General features: G+C 35.5%; 1 protein-coding gene across 3 annotated transcripts in view; it reads right to left on the bottom strand.

Annotated features, from left to right (window-relative positions):
- Positions 1-25742, bottom strand: part of LOC121380055 (regulatory-associated protein of mTOR-like) — a 47094-nt gene that overhangs the window by 11930 nt on the left and 9422 nt on the right. For 2 of the 3 annotated variants that reach the window (XM_041508789.1, XM_041508791.1), the window contains 14 exons: positions 24551-24731; positions 23906-23989; positions 23350-23460; positions 22419-22493; positions 21308-21373; positions 17581-17679; positions 15222-15314; positions 13783-13923; positions 13180-13339; positions 10402-10473; positions 6885-7144; positions 5790-5890; positions 4728-4872; positions 579-789 (listed from right to left, as the gene is read on the bottom strand). In XM_041508789.1, coding sequence (XP_041364723.1) covers positions 579-789; positions 4728-4872; positions 5790-5890; positions 6885-7144; positions 10402-10473; positions 13180-13339; positions 13783-13923; positions 15222-15314; positions 17581-17679; positions 21308-21373; positions 22419-22493; positions 23350-23460; positions 23906-23989; positions 24551-24731 — 1799 coding nt within the window. The remainder of the gene's footprint in view (positions 1-578; positions 790-4727; positions 4873-5789; positions 5891-6884; positions 7145-10401; positions 10474-13179; positions 13340-13782; positions 13924-15221; positions 15315-17580; positions 17680-21307; positions 21374-22418; positions 22494-23349; positions 23461-23905; positions 23990-24550; positions 24732-25742) is intronic. The other variant, XM_041508790.1, reaches the window with a different exon arrangement.

Raw genomic sequence — 25742 nt, 5'->3', positions numbered from 1 at the left:
TAAAGTAGTTATGCACTTCAAGGTGATCTTAGTGGTAAGATCGCTTTGTGGAACAGACCTCTGGTTATCCAGACGACTAAAACTTACAAATAAAAACAACAGATTACTTATCTTAGTTAGCCAACTGTTAATGTTAATAATGACTGGCTAGCGCAATTCTCTATCCATGAAATAAAATGTTTCAACTACCATAAACGTATTTAGTGCCACTCATAGTTGCATCAATAGGCGTTTATCCCAATACATGCTTAAAAAATATATTAATAACAATAAAAACATTAAACACTTTCATGAATTTAATAATAAAAAAAAGAGTTTAAATAATTTTAAATTAACATACATTTGGATGAACATTCACAGTTGGAACTATAAACCAAGTTTCATTGATCGACCCTATGACCCATTACACCTCAAGTGAGTGCTCTTCCACCCCATGACTATAATGATGTGACATAAACCTAAATGTAAGAACATGATACCATCAGAAAAAAAACATATACTCTAAGCCTTTGTCTGTAACCTTTTCTACCTGTGCGACTATATATATATTTTTTAATAACCTAATGAAAGTTACAAACCTGCTCTTGACTGTTCTTCCCGAGCTTGACTCCGCACCTTCTCATTTCGATTGAAGCGGAATTCCCGCCTGTGATGTGCCTTACTCTCTGGATCTGTCTCTTCGGCTAGCCGCATGACAGGCTGAGCAAAATGGCGACAGCTCCACTGAAAGAACTCGGTCGATAGGGACGTGATATGTGGACTAGAGGGTTCTTCTTCCTTATCTTCTATCTGGTGAAACAATGTCTGGCATTTAATATCTCTATTTCCTTATCTTCTATCTGGTGAAACAATGTCTGGCATTTAATATCTCTATTTCCTTATCTTCTATCTGGTGAAACAATGTCTGGCATTTAATATCTCTATTTCCTTATCTTCTATCTGGTGAAACAATGTCTGGCATTTAATATCTCTATTTCCTTATCTTCTATGTGGTAAAACAATGTGTAATATTTCTTTCAATATTTAATATTTGGCTGGTATATATATATAATATTGCAGCAAATAAAGATAAATAATCAGTGTTTCCACAGTTCTCTGTTGAACCCTGAGCAGGCCTCACAAATTAAAGGGACATTCCTGACTTTGTTGCAATTTTAAGATGTTATTGACTAACAGCGACTTTTTAATGACTGTAATTACATATTAAATATATTTTTCTGCACAACATATTAATGACTGTATATTAAATGTGTTTCTGATCATTCTAGGTAGTACAATACCAAATAACTTCCGGCTGGGTCAAAGTTCGAGGTGCACCGAACTTTTGATAGAGAAGTAAACACCACAAGTCCTGTGATTGGTTATAAATGTGAGTGTGTTGGTTGTAAAAAATAATAGTTTCATCTGGGTAAAATAAATGTGCAATTTTATTTCATCTAGTACCAATGTGTCAAGTAGCCTTGTGCTTGAAACATGTATGGGGTACCTGTAAAAAAAAGTACTAAAATTTTGTGCAAAACTAGGGTAGTCATAGACGCTACCCGTTATCTCAGAAACGAGCAGCTTGACCCCCATTTTTTTCTGATTCACTTTAAGCGTAAGGGGTGGTAGTATTTATATCCGTGGCGTTTATGTCGGTTGATACGTTGCAGGTAGGAGTTTTAGCCGTATATGTTACTATTGTCGTCTATGGGATTTGATTTGGTAGTGTACACCCTATAGCACATATTCAGTGCATAATAAAAAATATTATGATTTTGTCATTTTATTTAATTAAACTATACTGGTTGATTAATTAGCCATCACTCGATCATGCAAGTTCACAATGACCTTGACCTTGACAATAATCTCTGTACATGGCTCTGAATGGAGTTTGAATCAAAGTTAGCACTGAAGAAAAGTTGGTTTTGGCCTATAATTCATACTGTAAAGATTTCAATAATTTCTTTTTACATGGTATTTGACTTGCCATATACAACTGCTCTTAAATATGGTATTATATATAGGCAACCTGAACTAAGATTTTAATAGCAATTTATTTTTATATTAAAAATAGCATGTGCCAATAGTGGGTTAATGTCTGTAGTTTCCATTAACATTGTTAATTTTTTATGTACGAAATTCTGAAAACTCAAATTTGTAAAGAAGTTGATTTTTATTGTCATTTTGACATATTTATAGGGTGCTAAGTTATATTTTAGACAAATTTGTAGTTTTATGCAAAATTTAAAGTAAATTCGAAGAAAAACTTTACCAAAAACATAATTAAATTTGTTGTCACTATTGTGCCTTCTGTTCTTATTTGTACATAACAATAAGGTTGTTAAACATATACTTAGATCTCCAGATCATTTTTGTTTCTTAATAATCACTTAGTTAGCTCTCATGAAAAGCATTTTGAGTTTATACTAGATTCAGAACCAATTTTTTCAGATTTGATTATCTGCCTTGGATTAAGTTGATAATTTATTTTATTGTTAAAGCTGTATTACCTAATGTTACTAGCTAAATAAAATGCTGGATTACAGATTGTAGGAATACATCTAATGTACATATTGTATTCATCCGGATTAGAAAATAAAGCAAGAAAATAGATGTTCGGGTAATTTTGTCATTTAAAAATAGTTTTTTTCGGTAATTAATCAAAAATAAATGTGTTAAAGCTGCATGATTATTCCAGATATCACAACTATTAAAACCTCCAACTACAGTAGGCTATAAATAAAATATAGTCAGGAATATTGGTGGCTGCCATTGGTTTTGATGGTTCATTATGAAAATCAGCATGGCCGATAGATTTGAAATTCCTACACCTGGTAACTTGAAGACACCCACACCCAGCATACAGGATTTCCTCCCAACACTAATGTTCAGGACATTAAGTCATTACTTCATACAGGTACAGTCATGTTTGTGTTTCCTTCCTCAGACAGTGTATTTTTTTAATACTGATATTTCTTTGATGTGCCTGTTAAGGTCTTCATAATCTAGGGGTCAATCAAGTGCATGTGTTTTAATGGAATTCTTTAAAGGGGTAGAGGTACTCTGACTATCTTTGTTGTCTCTACATATATACCTGAGTACACACACCCAACTGAAAGTAAATATCTTCATGAGTTTTATTTTAAAACATTTTGTTGTTTAATATGACATATTGCATTTGTACAAAACTATATGCAATATATATGCTTTTTGAGGGGTACATTATATTAGGTTGCACTGTAGAAACAACAGTTTCAGTGAGGTTGTCAGTTTATGTCAGAATACACCAGATCCTGGTTGTCATAAAGACACATAGCTGGACACTTTTTGAACAATGTATGTTATCAGTATAGGTAGTACAATACCAAATAACTTCCGGCTGGGTCAAAGTTCGAGGTGCACCGAACTTTTGATAGAGAAGTAAACACCACAAGTCCTGTGATTGGTTATAAATGTGAGTGTGTTGGTTGTAAAAAATAATAGTTTCATCTGGGTAAAATAAATGTGCAATTTTATTTCATCTAGTACCAATGTGTCAAGTAGCCTTGTGCTTGAAACATGTATGGGGTACCTGTAAAAAAAAGTACTAAAATTTTGTGCGAAACTAGGGTAGTCATAGACGCTACCCGTTATCTCAGAAACGAGCAGCTTGACCCCCATTTTTTTCTGATTCACTTTAAGCGTAAGGGGTGGTAGTATTTATATCCGTGGCGTTTATGTCGGTTGATACGTTGCAGGTAGGAGTTTTAGCCGTATATGTTACTATTGTCGTCTATGGGATTTGATTTGGTAGTGTACACCCTCTAATAGTTAAATTTCATTTTTTTTCCTAAAAATTTTTTTCTTCATATGTACGAAATTATTTGAAGACAAATATGAAGACGACCAAAAACACACTGAATATACAGACACTGATATTCTAAACAAGAAAATATATTTAATATGCAAGTTTAATCGTAGAAATATTTTATTAGTCGGAAACATTTTACAATGCAGCAAACTCAGGAATATCCCTTCAAGGGAAATTTTTTTTCTAAATCTTGATGAGCGATATTTTTAGTCAATTAAAAATTGATTAGCAACTACTGTTTAATGTTTTGAAAATTGTGTAGCGATCTCTGAAACTTGCATAGCGAATCGTCCTGCAATACTGATAAAAATGTTCCCAGAAATTTCATTACCAAAACCATAATTTTAAACAAATGTTTACAACAGTGATAGAAGGTCCATTAGAAGAAAGTCTCTGGAATTTGGTATCTGAACATATGGCTAGTTCGACACTTGATCTAGAGTACTCTGCTGTTCGAGCGCTAGATGGAGATTTGTAGTTATAATTTCTCTGTGCTGTCAGAAATAACTCTAATCACAAAAAGCCACACAGAATTTTTGCCTACCAACAAATAGGCAAAGATTCCCACTCTAATACAAAATAATCCTATTTTTGACGTTAAATACCTAGTATACATTGATCATTTTCAAGTTTGCCAATAACAAATACTTCAATTATTAATCACTAATATAAACACTATAGGATGAAACACATCAGCACCTAAGAATTTGACGTCAAACATAGAATTATTGCTGGATTTGAGTGGGAATCTTTGCCTAGTGAACTCACTCAAAGGTAGGTAAAAATCTTGTGTTTTCTTAATAGTTATCTCTGACGGCAGAGCGCAATTATAACTCTTCAAATGTCCGTCTAGTTCTAATGTCCTCTATAAACATTTACAGCAGTCCATACTCACATGAGTGGGACCTTTGTCAAATATTTTCCGATGTCTCGAGAACTGTAACAGCTGTACGTTTGAACTACCGGCTGTGCCAGGCGCCGCTCCGCCATACATCGGTGACATGTCGTCACTGCAAACCAAGCCATTCTGGGGCGGAGTTCTGTAATATGGGAGAAGAAATAGACATAATAAGAGAATAATTTTGGAATGCTGACTGTGAAATATAGCAGATATTTTAGCTGATGCAATACAAAATACAGTAGAATCTCACTGGGTCGAATACACTGCAACGCTCAAACCAAAAACAAAGTCCCGAGTTGCACTTACATGTTACTGACCAAATGGTTAGGTCGAACTACCCGATGGGTCGAACATTTCCTCGAGCACTGATGGGGTTCGAGCCAATGGGATTCAACTGTAGTTGCAGATCAACCCTTGTTAGTGTTAGTGGTCAAATTGGCCAACTGCTAATTTTTACAGTTAAAATTAGTTTGTTTTTTGTTTAACGACACCACTAGAACACACTGGCTATTGGATGTCAAACATTTGGTAATTCTGAGATATAGTCTTAGAGAGAAAATCCGCCATATCTTTCCATTAGTAGCAAGGAATCTCTTATATGCACCATTCCACAGGCAGGATAGCATATACCACGCCTTTTGATACACCAGTCGCTGAGCACTGGCTGGAACGAAAAATAGCCCAATGGGCCCACCAACGAGGATCGATCCAAGACCGACAAGGCATCAGGCGAGCGTTTTACCACAGGGTAACACCCTGCACATAATTTTTACAGAAACTGGTTAAAGAATTTACTATCCCACTACTTCGATTCTGTATTTATTAGTGAATTTTTAATATTTCTTCATGAAGGTTCTTCAAATTTCTTAAATAAAATCGTATCTAGCACTAGCTGGGAATTTATTGTAACCAGGGGCAAAATCATAGGTCAGAGGTCAGGGGTCAGGTTATGTATACAAAGAAATATGGTCCATCATGTGTTATGTGTTTGTCTATACACAGTATTAGCTGATGACCCTTACCTTCTAAACTGGTATGAATGTTCACAATACTTACCCAGGGTGTATGTTAACTGTGGGCTTATTGGTGGGGCTGCAGGGAGCCGATTGTGAATTGGTGTTCTTAACAACCTGTTTCGGCTTTGCTCCAACACACGCCTGGAAAATGATACAATAATATCAACTTACACATCTAATCCAACCAAGGTCATAAAAATGTTACATAAACAGAAGCTTATACTATGCCAACTATGCCCCAAATATATGAACATTAAAATATTTTGATCATTTCCATAGCGACAACTGGGCAAAAATGGTGAACTTATTCACTTAACACTTCCAAGCCCTCTCATACACCTGTCACTGTAATAACTTGACCTTGCATGTTTTGCTTAATTCAGTCTTTAAGACTAATGGAATGAATTGGAATACTTGTTTCAATACAAGCAATATACAAAATTTCAGCTGAATATCTTGAGCCACTGCAAAAAACGTCTGGAAAATAAACTTCCATGTCTCTTAAGTTCAGGGGCTATATCCCTGTGAAAAATGTGTAAATCACCATGAAAGTCAAACTTGATCCGTAATGCATGCTAAAGTAATATACAAAATACAGACAGACGGACGGACGGACGGATGGACAGACGGACAAAGATGAAACCTATAGTCACCTCCAGTTGAACCGGTAGGGGGCTAATGACGTGTGTTTTACCGACATGACTCTTACCCTACGTTTGACTGAAATGACGATCTTCTTTGCCATGCCAGCCACATCCTTGGTATGGGTCAGTGGCCAGCTGTAGATATAGTTATGATACAGACCTCTTATCACCTACTACTAATAAATAATGTCTTAACATGACCCTCACCCTAAGTTTGACTGAATTGACGATCTTCTTTGCCATGTCAGCCACATCCTTGGTATGGGTCAGTGGCCAGCTGTAGATATAGTTATGATACAGACCTCTTATCACCTACAACTAATAAATAATGTCTTAACATGACCCTCACCCTAAGTTTGACTGAAATGATGATCTTCTTTGCCATGTCAGCCACATCCTTGGTATGGGTCAGTGGCCAGCTGTAGATATAGTTATGATACAGACCTCTTATCACCTACTACTAATAAATAATGTCTTAACATGACCCTCACCCTAAGTTTGACTGAATTGACGATCTTCTTTGCCATGTCAGCCACATCTGGGTATGGGTCGGCTGCCAGCTGTAGCAGAGCCTTCCAGACGCTGAGGTAGACGTTGTTGAAGGTCATCAGGCCGGATATCGACGTGCTGGAGCCGACGCGACGCAGCTTGTCCGTGCTAGTCGACGACTCGACGCTGCTTCCGCTCTCGATACTCGCGGAACTCGCACTGCCGTAACTGAGCAGCGGGCTCAGGACCGTGCTCGAATTGGCTGGAATGAAAAAAAAAAAGAGAAAGAAATATTAATCTAAACCGGATAATGCCAGGGGCCAAATATTTATCCCATTAAACAGAATCTGGATCACGCCAGAGGCCTAATATTTATCCGATTTAGACAGAATTCCGATCATGCCAGGGGCCTAATATTTATCCGATTTAGACAGAATTCCGATCACGCCAGGGGCCTAATATTTATCCGATTTAGACAGAATTCCGATCATGCCAGGGGCCTAATATTTATCCGATTTAGACAGAATTCCGATCACGCCAGGGGCCTAATATTTATCCGATTTAGACAGAATTCCGATCATGCCAGGGGCCTAATATTTATCCGATTTAGACAGAATTCCGATCACGCCAGGGGCCTAATATTTATCCGATTTAGACAGAATTCTGATCACGCCAGGGGCCTAATATTTATGCGATTTAGACAGAATTCCGATCACGCCAGAGGCCTAATATTTATCCGATTTAGACAGAATCCCGATCACGCCAGGGGCCTAATATTTATCCGATTTAGACAGAATCCCGATCACGCCAGGGGCCTAATATTTATCCGATTTAGACAGAATTCCGATCACGCCAGGGGCCTAATATTTATCCGATTTAGACAGATTCCGGTGTTTAGAGGTTCACGTTTTAGAATTTAGAAAATTTGTGTCTATGAAACTAGGCCAGTTTTGACAGGATTCCAGTTTGTTCAGGGTCCGGTTCAGACAGGTTTTACTTTAGTAATAAAAAAGGGAAATAATAATCATTAAATAATCCAATAGGCCCGATGAGGGTTAAAAGTTTTTTTTTTTAATGACACCACTATAGCTCATCGGCCATTGGTTGTCAAATATTTGGTAATTCTGACATATAGTCTCAAGAGAGGAAACCCACTACATTTTTCCATTAGTAGCAAGGGACCTTTTTATATGCACTTTCCCACAGACAGGACAGCACATACCACAGCTTTTGATATACTAGTACTGGTGCACTGGTTGGGATGAGGAAAAAAACAAATCGGAGAATGGGTCCACTCAGGTGATTCGATCCTATGATGCAAGCACCCCTGGTGAGATCTCTACCAACTGGGCTAGACCCCCCACAATTAGGATAATTAAGCAAGCATTCTACTACCGAGCAACATTTCCTTTTCATCGTCGAATGTGTTACTGCAGTAATCTGCTGTTGACATATGACCACTGACATATGCAGTTATTGGTGGTGCTTGAAAATATTGGATGCAGTTTACATAAAGCACATGCTCACTCGGATGACAAATACAGTCCTTCATATATGAGGTGGTTATTTGCATTTGAACCTCCAAGCACACCTTCATTTTATCTCAGAAATATTTTGTTTTTATTATCCACCTGAAATATTGTAACAGCAAGCCTCTCACTGGTTGTTGAATACAAGCTGCTTTAAGCCCAGCTGGCCTTACTATTTGAAAATCATTATAGCCTTACAATTATAATCATCAGCCTCAGTGCTGTCGTGGTTAAGCCATCAGACATAAGGCTGGTAGGTACTGGGTTTGCAGCCCGATACCGGCTTCAGTGCTGTCGTGGTTAAGCCATCAGACATAAGGCTGGTAGGTACTGGGTTTGCAGCCCGATACCGGCTTCAGTGCTGTCGTGGTTAAGCCATCAGACATAAGGCTGGTAGGTACTGGGTTTGCAGCCCGATACCGGCTTCAGTGCTGTCGTGGTTAAGCCATCAGACATAAGGCTGGTAGGTACTGGGTTTGCAGCCCGATACCAGCTTCAGTGCTGTCGTGGTTAAGCCATCAGACATAAGGCTGGTAGGTACTGGGTTTGCAGCCCGATACCGGCTTCAGTGCTGTCGTGGTTAAGCCATCAGACATAAGGCTGGTAGGTACTGGGTTTGCAGCCCGATACCGGCTCCTACCAAAAGCAAGTTTTCATGTCTCAATGGGTAAGACCACTACACCCTCTTCTCTCTCACTAACCACTAACAACTGATAGCTGAGGTGTGTGTACCCAGGACAGCATGCTTGAACCTTAATTGGATAAAAGCACGGAATAAGATTAAATGAATGAATAAATAAATGAATTAATTTAATGATTGTACAATGTGCACTATTCAAAACTCCATTATACTGATTCAGTGGTTGTACAATGTGCACTATTCAAAACTCCATTATACTGATTCAGTGGCTGTACAATGTGCACTGTTCAAAACTCCATTATACTGATTCAGTGGTTGTACTATGTGCACTGTTCAAAACTCCATTATACTGATTCAGTGGTTGTACAATGTGCAGTTCAAAACTCCATTATACTGATTCAGTGGTTGTACAATGTGCACTGTTCAAAACTCCATTATACTGATTCAGTGGTTGTACAATGTGCACTGTTCAAAACTCCATTATACTGATTCAGTGGTTGTACTATGTGCACTGTTCAAAACTCCATTATACTGATTCAGTGGTTGTACAATGTGCAGTTCAAAACTCCATTATACTGATTCAGTGGTTGTACAATGTGCACTGTTCAAAACTCCATTATACTGATTCAGTGGTTGTACTATGTGCACTGTTCAAAACTCCATTATACTGATTCAGTGGTTGTACAATGTGCAGTTCAAAACTCCATTATACTGATTCAGTGGTTGTACAATGTGCACTGTTCAAAACTCCATTATACTGATTCAGTGGTTGTACAATGTGCACTGTTCAAAACTCCATTATACTGATTCAGTGGTTGTACTATGTGCACTGTTCAAAACTCCATTATACTGATTCAGTGGTTGTACAATGTGCAGTTCAAAACTCCATTATACTGATTCAGTGGTTGTACAATGTGCACTGTTCAAAACTCCATTATACTGATTCAGTGGTTGTACAATGTGCACTGTTCAAAACTCCATTATACTGATTCAGTGGTTGTACAATGTGGACTGTTCAAAACTCCATTATACTGATTCAGTGGTTGTACAATGTGCACTGTTCAAAACTCCATTATACTGATTCAGTGGTTGTACAATGTGCACTGTTCAAAACTCCATTATACTGATTCAGTGGTTGTACAATGTGCACTATTCAAAACTTATTTTTGTCAATATATGTATTCTTTACTCAAGATGTTTTCTATTTAATGTAAATTACAACCCTGGATTTATCACTTGCATGAAATTTTCAAACTGAAGGACTGCAAATAATATAACAATGAGAACATGAACAGTCTAATATATTAAATGAAACGGGGAAACTATATGCTGACAGTGTGCAAAGCTTACATGTGCCCAAGCCTTTAAAATTCCCCCGTGAGGAGCTGCGACGCATGCCTGATGGAGGTGCAAGTGACCCATCTGAAATGGCAGACGCCAGCATTGGAGTGACAACATAGTGAATCATTTTATCACAGAATACAAATAAAAACAGAAAATAAACCCATCTAATGAAAATAAAAGTCCAGATTCAATCTGTACACAGACTGCCCAGTCTGACTGGTTTGTATGTTATGACAGTAATAGAATATAAATTAATTTTATTTTTTAAGTCTTTAACTATGATATAAACATAGAGGGCCGAATTTACAAAGCCTGTTGTTTTTTTAAAACACAGGTGTTTAAGAATTGTAAATATATGTAGTTACACGTGTGTAAGACATAAACAGGCTTGGTAAATGTTTCCCGTAACGTTTAATTTCAAATATGTTTACATTGATACAGTTGTAATGTATAACAATAAAGGTAAATTTGAAGTAAGTTTATAGGTGTACAAGTGTAATGGTTAAGTAAATAAAATTCAGTTTTAAATTGTTTTACAGATGTACCATTACTGTAATATTACATCAGTTACATAAAGTTTATTCACAAATAGCATACATATTTCAAACAGACAAGTAAATGTATGGAATTCATTTTGAATGTATGACTGAAACATTACCATATTAACCTAAAGTTAAAATTTAAATACATTTTGTAGTATTGTTAGTAACCAAGTAAATAAATTACACTGCAAAATTCTTTTAATTCTGAAAAAAAAAATATCAGTAATCAAAACTGAATAAAACAAATGAACAAGTTGAGTGTGTCAACTTAAATAAAAAAAACAAAAAAAACAAATGCATATTCAACAATAATCCCAATCGGGACAGCTTACATTACTGTAACAGCATTAAAAGGATTCTCATTAATAAAACAAGTAGTTCTACTCTTGTCTTCAGTATATGTAAAAAAAAATTACCTATAGGCCTACTGATGGAAAGAAATAAGGGAACAGATAGAATTGTAGACCAAATTTAATTTACTACTAGCGTAGTAATGTCCATATTTTATAAGAAGCCATAATGTGGGTTTGAATGCCAGTAGTGTCGAATTGACTGCCAGTAACACGATCCACTTGTAACACTGTGTATTGAGGGTTTAGGTTTCAGTCATTATTGTCTCTTACTATTTATTTGTGTGTTCCCTTATTTCTTTCTATCAGTATATGTTAAATAAAAGATTTCTTTCACTGGCCAGGGCCCTGTTCCACGAAGCGATCTTAGCCCTAAGATCAAATTAAGTGCATAGGGTAGCTATGCGCCTGAGGTAATCTTAGCCCTAAGATCAAATTAAGTGCATAGGGTAGCTATGCGCCTGAGGTAATCTTAGCCCTAAGATCAAATTAAGTGCATAGTGTAGCTATGCGCCTGGGGTAATCTTAGCCCTAAGATCAAATTAAGTACATAGGGTAACTATGCGCCTGAGGTAATCTTAGGGCTAAGGTTGCTTCGTGGAATGGGGCCCAGGTCATTATTACTGTAAAAACATTAAATGAGAGGCGAAACAAGGAAATTATGCCATGCCATGACATACACAATTAGAAGAGTATTCAAAATTGATTCAATCCAGACTTATCATATAATACGGTTTATTCTGCTATAACTTTCTTTACTATGCCATAATAAGTTTCAAATACAAATAATGAAATAACCAGCCCCAACTAGTTTGGCTACACAACACAAAATAAAAAACAGGACAAAAATCAAAATCAAAATCAAATACAAAAAGAGAAAAAGAAAAATTGAAAAGAAAACAAATGAAAAGAATATGACGTTACCTCTCCAGTATTTTATTTAGCCTCACAGTTAATACTATTTCATTAGTAAGCTAACAAATAGATTACCGTTAAAGCATTTTATTTAGCCTCACAGTTAATACTATTTGATTAGTAGGTTGACAAATAAATTACGTCTGAAGCATTTTATTTAGCCTCACAGTTAATACTATTTGATTAGTAGGTTGACAAATAAATTACGTCTGAAGCATTTTATTTAGCCTCACAGTTAATACTATTTTATTAGTAGGCTGACAAATAAAAGAAAGAAATGTTTTGTTTAACGACGCACTCAACACATTTTATTTACGGTTATATGGCGTCAGACATATGGTTAAGGACCACACAGATTTTGAGGGGAAACCCGCTGTTGCCACTACATGGGCTACTCTTTCCGATTAGCAGCAAGGGATCTTTTATTTGCGCTTCCCACAGGCAGGATAGCACAAACCATGGCCTTTGTTGAACCAGTTATGGATCACTGGTTGGTGCAAGTGGTTTACACCTACCCACTGAGCCTTGCGGAGCACTCACTCAGGGTTTGGAGTCGGTATCTGGATTAAAAATCCCATGCCTCGAATGGGATCCGAACCCAGTACTTACCAGCATGTAGACCGATGGCCTAACCACTACGCCACCGAGGCCGGTACTGACAAATAAATTACCTTTGAAGCATTTTATTTAGCCTCAGAACTAATACTGTTATTAGTAGGCTGACAAATAAATTATCTTTCAAGCATTTTATTTAGTCTCACAATTAATACTATAATTTTGATTAGTAGGCTGACAAATAAATTAACTTTCAATCATTTTATTTAGCCTCACAATTATTTCATTAGCAGGCTGACAAATAAATTACTTTTCAAACATTTTATGACATCTGTAAAATATTTAATTATTGTGACTACAAAACTAGCAAACACTAACATGCAGAACACAGAACATAACAAGGGGGTGCGCCAGTGCATTACCAATGGATTGGGTGACTAAATTCCACCCACCAGGGGCTTCCGCAGTCACGATGGGCGTCATTTTGTCCTTGCTCTTCTCTTCTTCCAACACCTGGGCAGCAACAGCAGCAAACTGAGTATCAAACTGATGTACCAGACCGCAGAACGCAACCGTCAACTCCTAGAATTAATATATAAATTAGTAACTCCATATCAAACTGATCTTCCAGCTCTCAGAAAGTGTCGGTCAACTCTTTGTAAGGTAAAGAGTAAATATATAGGGATAATTCACAATTATCAAAATCTCAAGTGTACAGTATTCTTTCTTACAAGACTAAGTCTGTATCAAACATATGTACTAAAAATGAATATGAAAAAGGTTGATTTTGCAATGGCTGTTTTTACATTCTGTATATTTGTAAAAATGTTGATGACTGTGAATTATTAAGTGTGTATTAAAATAATGTACCAGTTGACAAAATAAAAAAACAAAATATAGGGGAGTGATTAATTGGTCAGCTGACTTAGATGATGGGCTGTATATCAATTTAATTTTTTTATTTAACTTTACAAAAACACACATTAAGTCTAGAGCATGTAACCTATAAACAAGTAAAATGTTACCTTTCTGACAAGTGGACTTCCATCTTGAGCAACAGCTACAAGATTAATTCCAACCCCGAGGTCGATATTTGTCGCGTGGTCACTTCGCTCACAGCTGTTGCTGATGAACGTTCCAAGAGCAAACACTGCCGAGGCTCGCACCTAATTACAAAAAAATAAATAGAAAACATCTGTGAATAAAAACTGACATCACATCATCATGAAAAAAACAGGGGAGTGATTAACTGCCATTGAAAACATCACCATATTGATCAATGATGTCATATAGTTTAGGTTAGGTAATTGTATTTACGTGTCTCTATCCCAAAACGATTTAGACACGATGTCATATAAAATCACATGCTAAATTGAGCTAAAAATTACTTTTTCTAGTCTCAAGCGAGTGATGAGGAGCAAGAGTGATAGCTCCCCTTAAAATAAAGATTAATCAGAGGTTAGGAAATGTTGTTGTGGCATACTGTTTTCATATTTTAGTCTAAATCATTTCAGCATAGATGAATCCACAAACAAGACTTATAGCATACATTGATTGTCAAAGAGAATGAAGTATACAGACTGAGTCTCTGTCCAGCAAGACTGAAAAATTGTCAAAATATAATTTATCAAACATGTGTTCAACTGTTGTTGTGAAATTTCTACTCACACATTATTTTCATTACAGATATGCACTGCAAATACCAACAGTTGTTTGTGAAATTTATATGCTACAAACATGCACTGCGTTGGCAGAGGGTTTGTCTACATGACTTCAAGTGTCACAACAGCCAGTTTAAAATGTGCTGGGGTGTCCCATTTCTCTGTATGTATACAAATGTGAAAACATCAACCTTTGAAATTCACAACAGCAATCAGCAAAAATGTCATAAAAAGCCACTGCAAAACTGATCCAAAATAGCAATCTTAGCACTATCAGGTATTTACCTTATTATGTGTACTAAACTGTCATAATAAAATGGATCTTAATTTCAAGGGCTGATGACCTATAGGGTGTATACTACCAAATCAAATCCCATAGACAACAATAGTAACATATGTGGCTAAAACTCCTACCTGCAGCGGATATAAATACTACCACTCCTCACCCTTAAAGTTAATCAGAAAAAATTGGGGGTCAAGCTGCTCATTTCTGAGATAACGGGTAGCGTCTATGACTACCCTAGTTCCGCACAAAATTTGAGTACTTTTTTTTACAGGTACCCCATACGTTTCAAGCACAAGGCTACTTGACACAGTGGTACTATATGAAATAAAATTGCATACATTTCTTGCCCAGATGAAACTATTGTTTTTACAACCAACACACTTTCACATTTATCACCAATCACAGGACTTGTGGTGTTCACTTCTCTATCAAAAATTGGGTGTACCTCGAACTTTGACCCAGCCGGAAGTTATTTGGTTTAGTACTATCTATATGACATCCATATTACATGACTTACCTCAGCAACAGAATCCAGTAACAGTATGTGCAGTTTCTCATGTGCGCTATCTCTCACCCCACACCACCGAGCATTGTCAAAATTTGTCCAAACCTTAAAAATAGAAACATTTTTGTCTATAATAATAAATAGAAAAGACAGTTGACAAGTTCTTAATGTAATGGTAGTTTCATTTCCCATAACACAATTCACCAATCCATGTTAAAGAAACAAATGAAAATTCACAACTTTCAATATTGTAGTTCACTTTATAAACATTCCCAAAATATAGACCACTGTTACAAGAATAAGATTAGTGTTTTCCTTAGAAATAAGCAAAGCATGGTAGTCTAAACACTTTTGGGATATTTTCAGGGCACTTTTTTTTAATTAAAGACCAAAAAAATTAATTGAAATAAAAAATAAATGTAATTAATGTGCTTGGTTTAATAAATGAATGAAAAAAATATATAACAGGCATACTTTATTAATTAGTAATACATTTTTTGAGTGTTTTGTAAAGGCAATTTTAGAACTGATTATTTAAAAAGGCTTGCTTTAATCTCAGTGTAGTTTTGCATGGTGCTGATTATGGCAATATGGCCCTAGACTATTGAGGCACAGAATACACTAAAGATAGAAGATGAATAGACAAAAAGAAAATAGGGGAGATTCGGGTAATTGCGGACATCGGCAAAATGCGGACAATCTCGACCATACTGCCACTACATTCCATTTTCGTACATTAAACGTTTCATTTTATTGTCAGCAAATTGATAATGAGACTACAGAGAGTACTTGAAAATCCATGTTTCTATTTTTATCCTGGTGTCACTTTAAAAACAAAAACAAACAACATACACAAAAATAGTATCTTGCGTCACATGCACAATGGCATCGGTCACATGATATAATTTATTTCTTCAAACATTTTCACTGGATATGTCTACCAAATTACGAGTAAAATGTTTCAGAATGAGAGAATACATTTGTGTATTGTAAGATCTTTTATAATATGATAATTTAAAAAACCCAAAAACAATCGTATTAACAATAATAATTGTTTGATAAAATTTAAAAAATAAACTAGTCTGCAGTTGAACGACTACATAAACCGCAGTAGTTTAATTGCAGACAACATAATAAGTACACTACTGGGATGATCTATTCTAAATAAATATTTATTTTATATAATAATTAACTTATTTTTATTTCATTTCAATTGTGTTTAAAATAGCAACATTTGGATCAATGTGCTTTGAATGGCACAAAAGACAAAAACTTGGGTTCGGAAAATAACTTTAACCTAATTGCATATAATTACTGTTTTACTCAGAAGATGATAAAAGATAATTTTAGAGATTTACTAGTTTAATTATTTATATTTTGTAACAAAATAAATGTTTAAAATGCTGTGGATTAAAAGAATATTGTATCCATTGACCATGTCCACATTTTGCCGACCTATGTCTGCATTTCGCCTCATCTTACCATGTGTAATGTTCTGTTTCCATGTGGCAAATACAGCGGAAGCCAGAGTGTCCGCAATTACCCGAATCTACCCTACAACATTCATTAAACTGAGTAGATTTTGAGTAGAAGGTTGTACTATACCAAATAAAATGCCATAGGCAACCATGTTAACGTTTGTGTTTAAAAACACTATATGTAAAATATCAACCAAACTATGACCTATAAATATCAGTACTACAAACTACCTCAAAGTATTAACTGAAGAAAATGGTACCTTTCATGTCCCATTTTCAGCATAAACAGATGCTTTTACAACACCCTTAGTTTCGCATAAAATTTTAGTACTTTTTTTTTTTTTTTTACCAGAGCCCCATACATGTTTCAAGCACGAGGCTACTTGATACAGTGGTACTAGATGAAATAAAATTGCATACAATTTTTGCCCAGATTAAACTTTTTTTTTAACAACCAACACACTCGCATTTACCACCATCACAGGACTTGTGGTGTTAACTTCTCTATCAAAAGTTTGGTGCACCTCGAACTTTGACACAGCCGGAAGTTATTTGGTTTAGTACTACCAGAAAGACAAATATTTTACAACCCAGACACTACTATTGAGTATGCATATTTATTTTACGTTCATGTTTCCCACCATTTTTACACTGATCACATTCATTGAAACATTTAAGATGTATGCTTTGTTTTTATCATTAAAACAGAGTGCAAAGAAACATTTCATCGCCACTTTTTTTCTAAATTCACAAGGTGAAGGTTGCTAGGCTAGTTTTTTTCTTCTTAGTTTACAAGATGGAAATATGAGCTCTGGATCATTTTAAATGCTATTTTCAAGTTGGAAGTTGCCACTGCCAGAGTAGAGTACATTTAGAGTAGGATGAGGACCTACCTTGCCGAGACAGAGTCCAAGCCACTGGCGTAACAGAGCATTCTTGTCACTGAGCTGTTCCAAGCATGTAGCTATCACACTGCCCTGTAACGCAGCTTCCTGAATTAAACAAAACAATCACACCATACAAACACTGTCCTGTAACGTAGCTTCCTGATAATACAAAATAATCACTTCATATCACGTAATACAAACACATCACATCATACAAAGACTGCCCTGTAATGCAGCTTCCTGAATTAAACAAAACAATCACTTCATATCACATCATACCAATATATTACATCATACAAACACTGCCCTGTAATACGGTTTCCTGAATTAAACAAAACAATCACTTCTTATCACATCATACCAACATATTACATCATATAAACACTGCCCTGTAAAACAGTTTCCTGAATAATACAAAACAATCATTTCATAAAAACATTGCCCTATAATAGAGTTTCCTGAATAATATAAAACAATCACTTCATACAAACACTGCCCTGTAATAGAGTTTCCTGAATAATACAAAACAATCACTTCATACAAACACTGCCCTGTAATAGAGTTTGCTGAATAATACAAAACAATCACTTAATACAAACACTGCCCTGTAATAGAGTTTCCTGAATAATACAAAACAATCACTTCATACAAACACTGCCCTGTAATAGTTTCCTGAATAATACAAAACAATCACTTCATACAAACACTGCCCTGTAATAGAGTTTCCTGAATAATACAAAACAATCACTTCATAAAAACACTGCCCTGTAATAGAGTTTCCTGAATAATACAAAACAATCACTTCATACAAACACTGCCCTGTAATAGAGTTTCCTGAATAATACAAAACAATCACTTAATACAAACACTGCCCTGTAATAGAGTTTCCTGAATAATACAAAACAATCACTTAAAGGAAAGGTGTAGGCTGGCTCTAATGCCAAATTAAACAAATATGGAGCCTAAAATGAAGAATGATGCAATAAAATGTTTAATATGTTAACGGGTTTAGGATTAATTGACAATATTAACACGGTTTCTATTTTACGCGCATGGATAAAATAATTACGCGAAAAGCCGCGTGCATTGGCTGTGACGTAGCACGTGAACAGCCAGCCAGTAAACAATATGTGAAACCATGTGCTTTTTGATAGATTTGTTTACATTAGCGCTTTGATCAATGGCTTACCAACCGTTTATGTTTGAGCCCGAACGTTCCGAACATGATAGTGAGTCGGACTTCGACATAGGATTATCTTCAGGCGATGAATTGGAAGAAAATGTCGAAAATATTGCGCGATTGGGAAACCGAGATTGGTGTTTGTGTGGCAACTGCAGACCAATGGACACGGTAAAAGAAAGTATCTGTTGTTCAGAAGTAGACCAAATCGGCGACAAAATGCAAACCACCAACTTGCAGTGCATTCTAGAACATTATGATTTCCCGATTATATGTTTGTATCCAGAAGTGCTCAGGACAGCCCTCGTAGCCAGAGCCGACATACGACGCGATGACTACATAGAACCAGTACCAAATAGGTATGTAGCTTACTATGGTCCGTACCACAGGGAACGCCCTTTTTCATACTATACAATTTACTACAAGTTATTTATTTCTGAACCGATTGGTTTGTAAATTTGCACACAAAAATAGTAAAAAAAAAATGTTATTTTTAAAACGCTTTTACCTTTCTTCTTAGGTCAAACCAAACAGCAATTACTGAATTAGCCCCATTTTTGTTTTAAATTCAAATTTTGGTACATTTCCTTGAAAATTATTAAAATGTGGTCGATTTATGTAATCTTTTATTACTTAAAGACTAAATATGTGCTTTACATACATTTTTATATACTAATTTATTGTGAAACATCTATATTGACCTTGTAACATCGGAGCCTGGCGATCTCGCCCCGTGTCGATCTCGCCCGGGGCGACTTCGCCAGGACTTATTTTCATGGTTAGGCGAAGTTATCATACATATTAGACTTGCTAGAAGACATATATTATAGTATATATCTACTGTCATTATCAGCATGTTTTTGTGCCAAAACTACAGGGTTATACCACTTATACTACTAGTTTTGTGTTGGGACACGCTGTGGCGAGATCGCCATATTTACTTCCGTGTTGCATGTCTGTTTAGCGAAGTCGCCAGTACATTATAACTCAACAATATTCAAGTTACAAGCTGTTTTATGTTGACTTCATTAAGTAAATACATGTGCAGTAGTCATGTTTTGATTTTCTTGTTGTAAAATGTAATACATTGGTAGTTTACATTTCTGACGATTTCACTTGCAAGCCGGGGCGAGATCGCCAGGATTTTCCAACGGAGTCTGGCGATCTCGCCCCGTGTCGATTTTGTTTTTTCTTGTTTAAGTTTACAGTTTATTATAATAAATACACGTAAAGTACACATTTATGGTTTGTTTCATCATGTAATGTAACATTTTTTAAGTTTACATTTCTTATTATTTCACTTTTTCAGGCTGTGGCGAGATCGTCAGGATTTTCTCAGTGTAGCATTTTTATGTTGGTGAAGTTGTCACACGTTACTACGCAACTATTTGTCATAAGTGCACACTTTGATGTTCAATTTGGTATAATAAATATATGAACAAGACAACATTCATTTATTGTTTTGTTTTTATTGAACAGAACAGAGTGTTTTGTGACAACATAGTTCTTTCGCCGAAGATTATGTACCCATATATACTTTGGTACGTTTTCTCTCTCGCCTGTATCGAGTAATACCCAATGCCTTTGACCCTTCTTGAGTCATTACTACAGTTGACAGCTGCACAAAGGACCATTTTCCATTCATAGAAACGCGATTTCTCGCGAACAAAGATGTAATAACAATTAACTTAATCGATGATAAGAGCTTCCATTATGCGGCCATTACGTGTTTTCCCCACATGGCTGTTTCACCTGTGACGTCACGCATGACTGTTGTAGTGTTACAAAAAGAAGAGTTCCGTTTTTTACTTTCGTACACGGTTGAGCTCGTTTTTAAATATAAATATATATTTTTTTAATTTATATATAATTTTCCCTTATACTTTGTAAGGCTATTAATCCATTTTATATGAAGCCCTGTACGCTCCAGTACCCCTTTAATACAAACACTGCCCTGTAATAGTTTCCTGAATAATACAAAACAATCACTTCATACAAACACTACCCTGTAATAGAGTTTCCTGAATAATACAAAACAATCACTTCATACAAACATTGCCCTGCAATACAGTTTTCTGTATTAATCATTTCATATCAACAGGTGTCAATAAACATCTCCGTTTTAACAAATGTAAAGACCAAGTTCTACACTCTTGACCGACCCGGGGCAGGATCTAGCTCAGTTGATTGAGTGCTCGCTTGAGGTGCTTGCGTCGCAGGATCAAACAACCTCGGTGGATCCATTCAGCTGATTGGATTTTTTCTCTCATTCCAACCAGTGCACCACAACTGGACAAAGGCCATGGTATGTGTTTTCCTGTCTGTGAGAAAGTGCATATAAAAGATCCCTTGCTGCATTAGAAAAAAATGTAGCGGGTTTTCTCTGATGACAACGAGTCAGAATTACCAAATGTTTGACATCCAATAGACGATGATTAATTAATTGATGTGTTGTTAAACAAAACAAACTTTTCTTGAATGACCCTGCCAAGTGCATTGTGTCCAAAAGCAACCATTGTACAGTACATAAAATAAAGTGTGAATACTAGTTACCTGCCCTTGTCTGTAATCATTGACAATCATGGAGAGGACAAAAGCTGCCATTGTACGATGCTCAGCCTGCGAATAACAAAACATTTATAAAAAAGTATTGATAAGCAAATGACCAAAAATACTAACTGCATACAGACAATACACATTTAATCACAATAATAAATGACAGAAAGTAACTCAATGGAAAAATATTGATGGTTGTGTTAAAAGCAGGATCAATGGTCACTTTAAAAATATACTATGTGACATTCATTACCATAGCCATTTTACAAACATTAAACACCGAAAAAAATTAGTATTAGCTAAAAAAACGGAAGAAGAAAGAATAAGCTACTCTTTCTGATAGCAGCAAAGAATCTTTTATATGCATCATCCCATAGACAGAATAGTACATACCACAGACTTTGTTACAACAGTTGTGGAGTATTGGTTGGATCGAAAAATGGCCCAATGGATCCTGGATCGATCACGCATTAAGTTAGTGCTTTACCACTGAGCCACATCCCACCCACTCAAAATGAAGAAAGTTATTTCTACATAGCTATATTTCAATTACATACCAAAATACTTATAACAGGGGCTGGAATCTAGCTTCCTCAATACAAGGGTTTGTCCGAAATACTTATAACAGGGGCTGGAATCTAGCTCCTTCAATACAAGGGTTTGTCCGAAATGCTTATAACAGGGGCTGGAATCTAGCTCCTTCAATACAAGGGTTTGTCCGAAATGCTTATAACAGGGGCTGGAATCTAGCTCCTTCAATACAAGGGTTTGTCCGAAATGCTTATAACAGGGGCTGGAATCTAGCTCCTTCAATACAAGGGTTTGTCCGAAATACTTATAACAGGGGCTGGAATCTAGCTCCTTCAATACAAGGGTTTGTCCGAAATGCTTGAGTCAGAGAACAGAATCCCCTTGGTGGACCCATTCTCCGATTGGTTTTATATTTCTCGTTTCAACCAGTGCCTCGCAAACCGCATATCAAAGGCTGTGGTATGTGCTATTCTGTATGTGGGAAACATGTTGCTAATGTGAAAATGTAGCAGGTTTATGTGCTCTAGTGGTGTCATTAATTAAAACAAACTTTAAAATACAAAAACAAATAACTTACGGGCATATACGGATCAGACAGGACAGATAGAAAATACTTGTGACCATTGTCTTTTACAAGATCAGCCTGGCATGACTGCAAAAAACAAGGCATGAAAATGAATACATGTCAGTATAAATAAACATAAATATAAATATAAAGAAAGTTGGTTATTCAACTTTAGGCTGTGGGTTTTACAGGTACAATAAGTACATTCACGATAACTAAAACTAGTTATGTGTTTTAAAATATGAATTCAAATCAATCACAAACGTATAGTTTATAATTCATTCTAGAATGAACCCAATACTTCAGACAGTGGGATCCACAGTTATAATAAGTATATTGACAATATTTGTAACTATTTAAGGGCTGTTCTCAATTATCAATATATTATAACCAACAAAACAACATATAAAGAGTGCATAATTAATGAGACATTTGTTTAGAAACTTTCCAACTGTTCCCATGAAATTCAACCAATATATTCGAAACTCTGTTCTGGTACAGGGAATGTATTCCTAAATATTTGAAGAGGTTGAGAATGTGTTTGTGAACGTGTTCCTGTCCTCAGATCCCACACTATCTCACCTGGTGGTACGATGAAAACGCGTTCTCAGCTGTTCACAAACTCAGTTTCGAATACACGGCTAATGGCTTTGTTCAATTCATCACATATACGCTGTAATTTTCATATACAACTTAATATGCAACACGATATCTATTTTATAATTCTGTGACCTGTGAAAAATCTTCCTCAACAGTTATTTCACCAAATCATTAAAGTAATAAAGCTACGGACATCTACAATAAAAACTGAGCATAGCTGAGAGTTTCTGTTTTCACCTTCAGTGTTTATTCTCATATATGAAATATATTTCTATTGCCTACGCAGTATTTATCTTATATGATAAAAATACAAAACTCAAATAAAAACAATAACTTCACTTACACTATCAACAGCTAGGATTTTGGCCCAAATAAACACAAGCAAAGGTCGAAGTTCCCGAGCTGAGCTTTGTAGCAGTTTCAAGACATAGGGGAAAATCCCAACAGACAAGGCCTTAAAAGAATAAAGAAAGCAACAATCACAATAATTGTATTTTCACATTTATTTGTGATAAATAACTATAATCTAATCAATCTCACCCATAATCAAGTAACTTAAGAATATCGAGTTTTGAGCTGAGTCATGGAAAGTCATTAACAATGAAAACTGGTTAATTTAAATTTCCATATTTACAAAAACACAAGAAGATCAAAACATTGTAATATTATTAAATTCTGTTAATGATCACAGAAAAATCCTGGAACAAAAACATCAGGGTAAATGCCTTTAAAAGTAATGGCATTTAGTTGATCACAAAGTGAAAGAACCCTGTTTTAGTATTTTAACATATTTTACTCATGTATAACACAAACACACCTACAATCGTAATAAATCCACCATTTTCATGATATGCATGAACACTGTGAAACGTGTATCCCAAACTTTATCATAAGCTTACCAGACTGACGGCCCAAGGACCAAGGTCGAGGAACTTCCCAAGAAGATCTAGAGCTCGGAGTCTGTGTACTTGACTTAACAACACCTGTAAATAAAAAAAACAGTCAATGGGTCAGTCAGTGATTATAATGTATAATTTTTACCCAATATCTTTTTTCATTCAAATAACCATAATTTAAGTAATTTCATAATCACCAGTACATCACTTGTAAAATACAAAAAAACCCAAAAACATTTGAAGAGTGTTTCGACAAAATTTGTCAAACCTAAGAGATGTCAATCTAAAAAAAACCCAACTATATCAATAACCATTGCTGTAACTAGGACTACTTTGGAAATTACTTATTTTATGATTTATTTTTTGGCAGCCAATTTTCAATGATATGCACACCTGGCTACGCATCTGTAAATAAGACAATTTAATCCATTTGGGATAACAACTGTGAATTTAATACCAAACACACATTTTATATGGTCCTCTCCACTTCAATTCAAAAGTTTAAGTAAGTATCAAACACCCGAATGTTATCCGACATGCATTCTTCTCCCTCTTATTATAAAGCAGTTAAATTTACATAATTTATATGTTTATTACATGACCATTTATTCTCAACCATGTGGGTAATATAAAGGTTATTTTTTTCACCTGTAGAACAATAGGCAACTGTTCTGGAGGTCTGCGGTCTTCAAAGCCGTAACCAAGCCACACCTCGAAAGCTGTCAGCTGTTCTGCGAAGAAAGGACTGTGTTCGAAAGTTGCATTATCATCATCGTTCACATCCGGGATCTGTCGCAGACACAAATCTAAAGCCAAGTCCCACGCCTGCCTGTAACAGTAAAAATGCACGCTAGGAAAGAGCTAAAATATGTTTATAAAACTGTTGTCCCAATTTCCGAGGTTCATATTTGTTTTAAAATTAATATTGAGCTACCGTATATCTTCGCCCATAAGTCGAATTTTTTTCACCCAAAAATTATTTTATAACTTGGGGGGTCGACTTATAAGAGGGTAAAAAAATTTCACCAAAAAATATTATTGTTTTGGGGATTATTTTACAAGTTTTATTGTTGAAGTATGCCATGTATTTATACTCAAATATGTTAATTTGACACATTTATTTTTTATAACCTTTTTTTTTGGACATTAGAACGGTTTTGGTTATGCGAAAAGGCGTACGATCTCACTCACATGCCAAGACAACAGTCCACTTAGTTAAATTAACAGTCATCACTAATAGTAAAAATGTAAACAATACTAACTACCTGTTGCCTGAGTTTATTTTGAAATCTGGTCACTGGCATTAATGGTTGTTCAAACAATGTTTTGGCGGTGATTAACTTCATGAATATTACTGAGCTTTCCCTTAAAATAGACTGATCTCTGCAGTTCACTATCTAGAGCAATAGGGACACACATCATTTGGTACAAAAACCAGTGTACTTTCCAGAGTTATCCTCCTTACATGTATTAATATGGCGGCAAAACGTGATACTTTCAGTTTTATCGTAGTGATCTGTTGTCAGTGTTTATAAATAAAGTTGTTGTCTGTGCACAAAACCATCTGTACAGTACTATACAGTAACAGTCAAACAGCTTTCACTCTCTACTAAGGAAATATTTCGTTTTGATGCTATGTAATAATGATAGTTTGATTGGAATAGTCTTGATTATATTGCGATGTACAAAACATGAAAACCGAAGTTTGTAAAATAATTTTCTTTTGTTCAAATATTATTGTTCTCATGTGCTGAAAATAAGAAATATTTCAATATTTATAAGTAGTTTTTCATGGGTCGACTTATAAACGGGTCAATAAAAAAATACGTTTTCAGGGCTT

This window comes from Gigantopelta aegis, chromosome 8, assembly GCF_016097555.1.
Source record: "Gigantopelta aegis isolate Gae_Host chromosome 8, Gae_host_genome, whole genome shotgun sequence".
Lineage (NCBI taxonomy): Eukaryota > Metazoa > Mollusca > Gastropoda > Neomphalida > Peltospiridae > Gigantopelta > Gigantopelta aegis.
The sequence above is the reverse complement of the archived record's forward strand: the minus strand, read 5'-3'. Positions and strand labels throughout refer to the sequence as shown.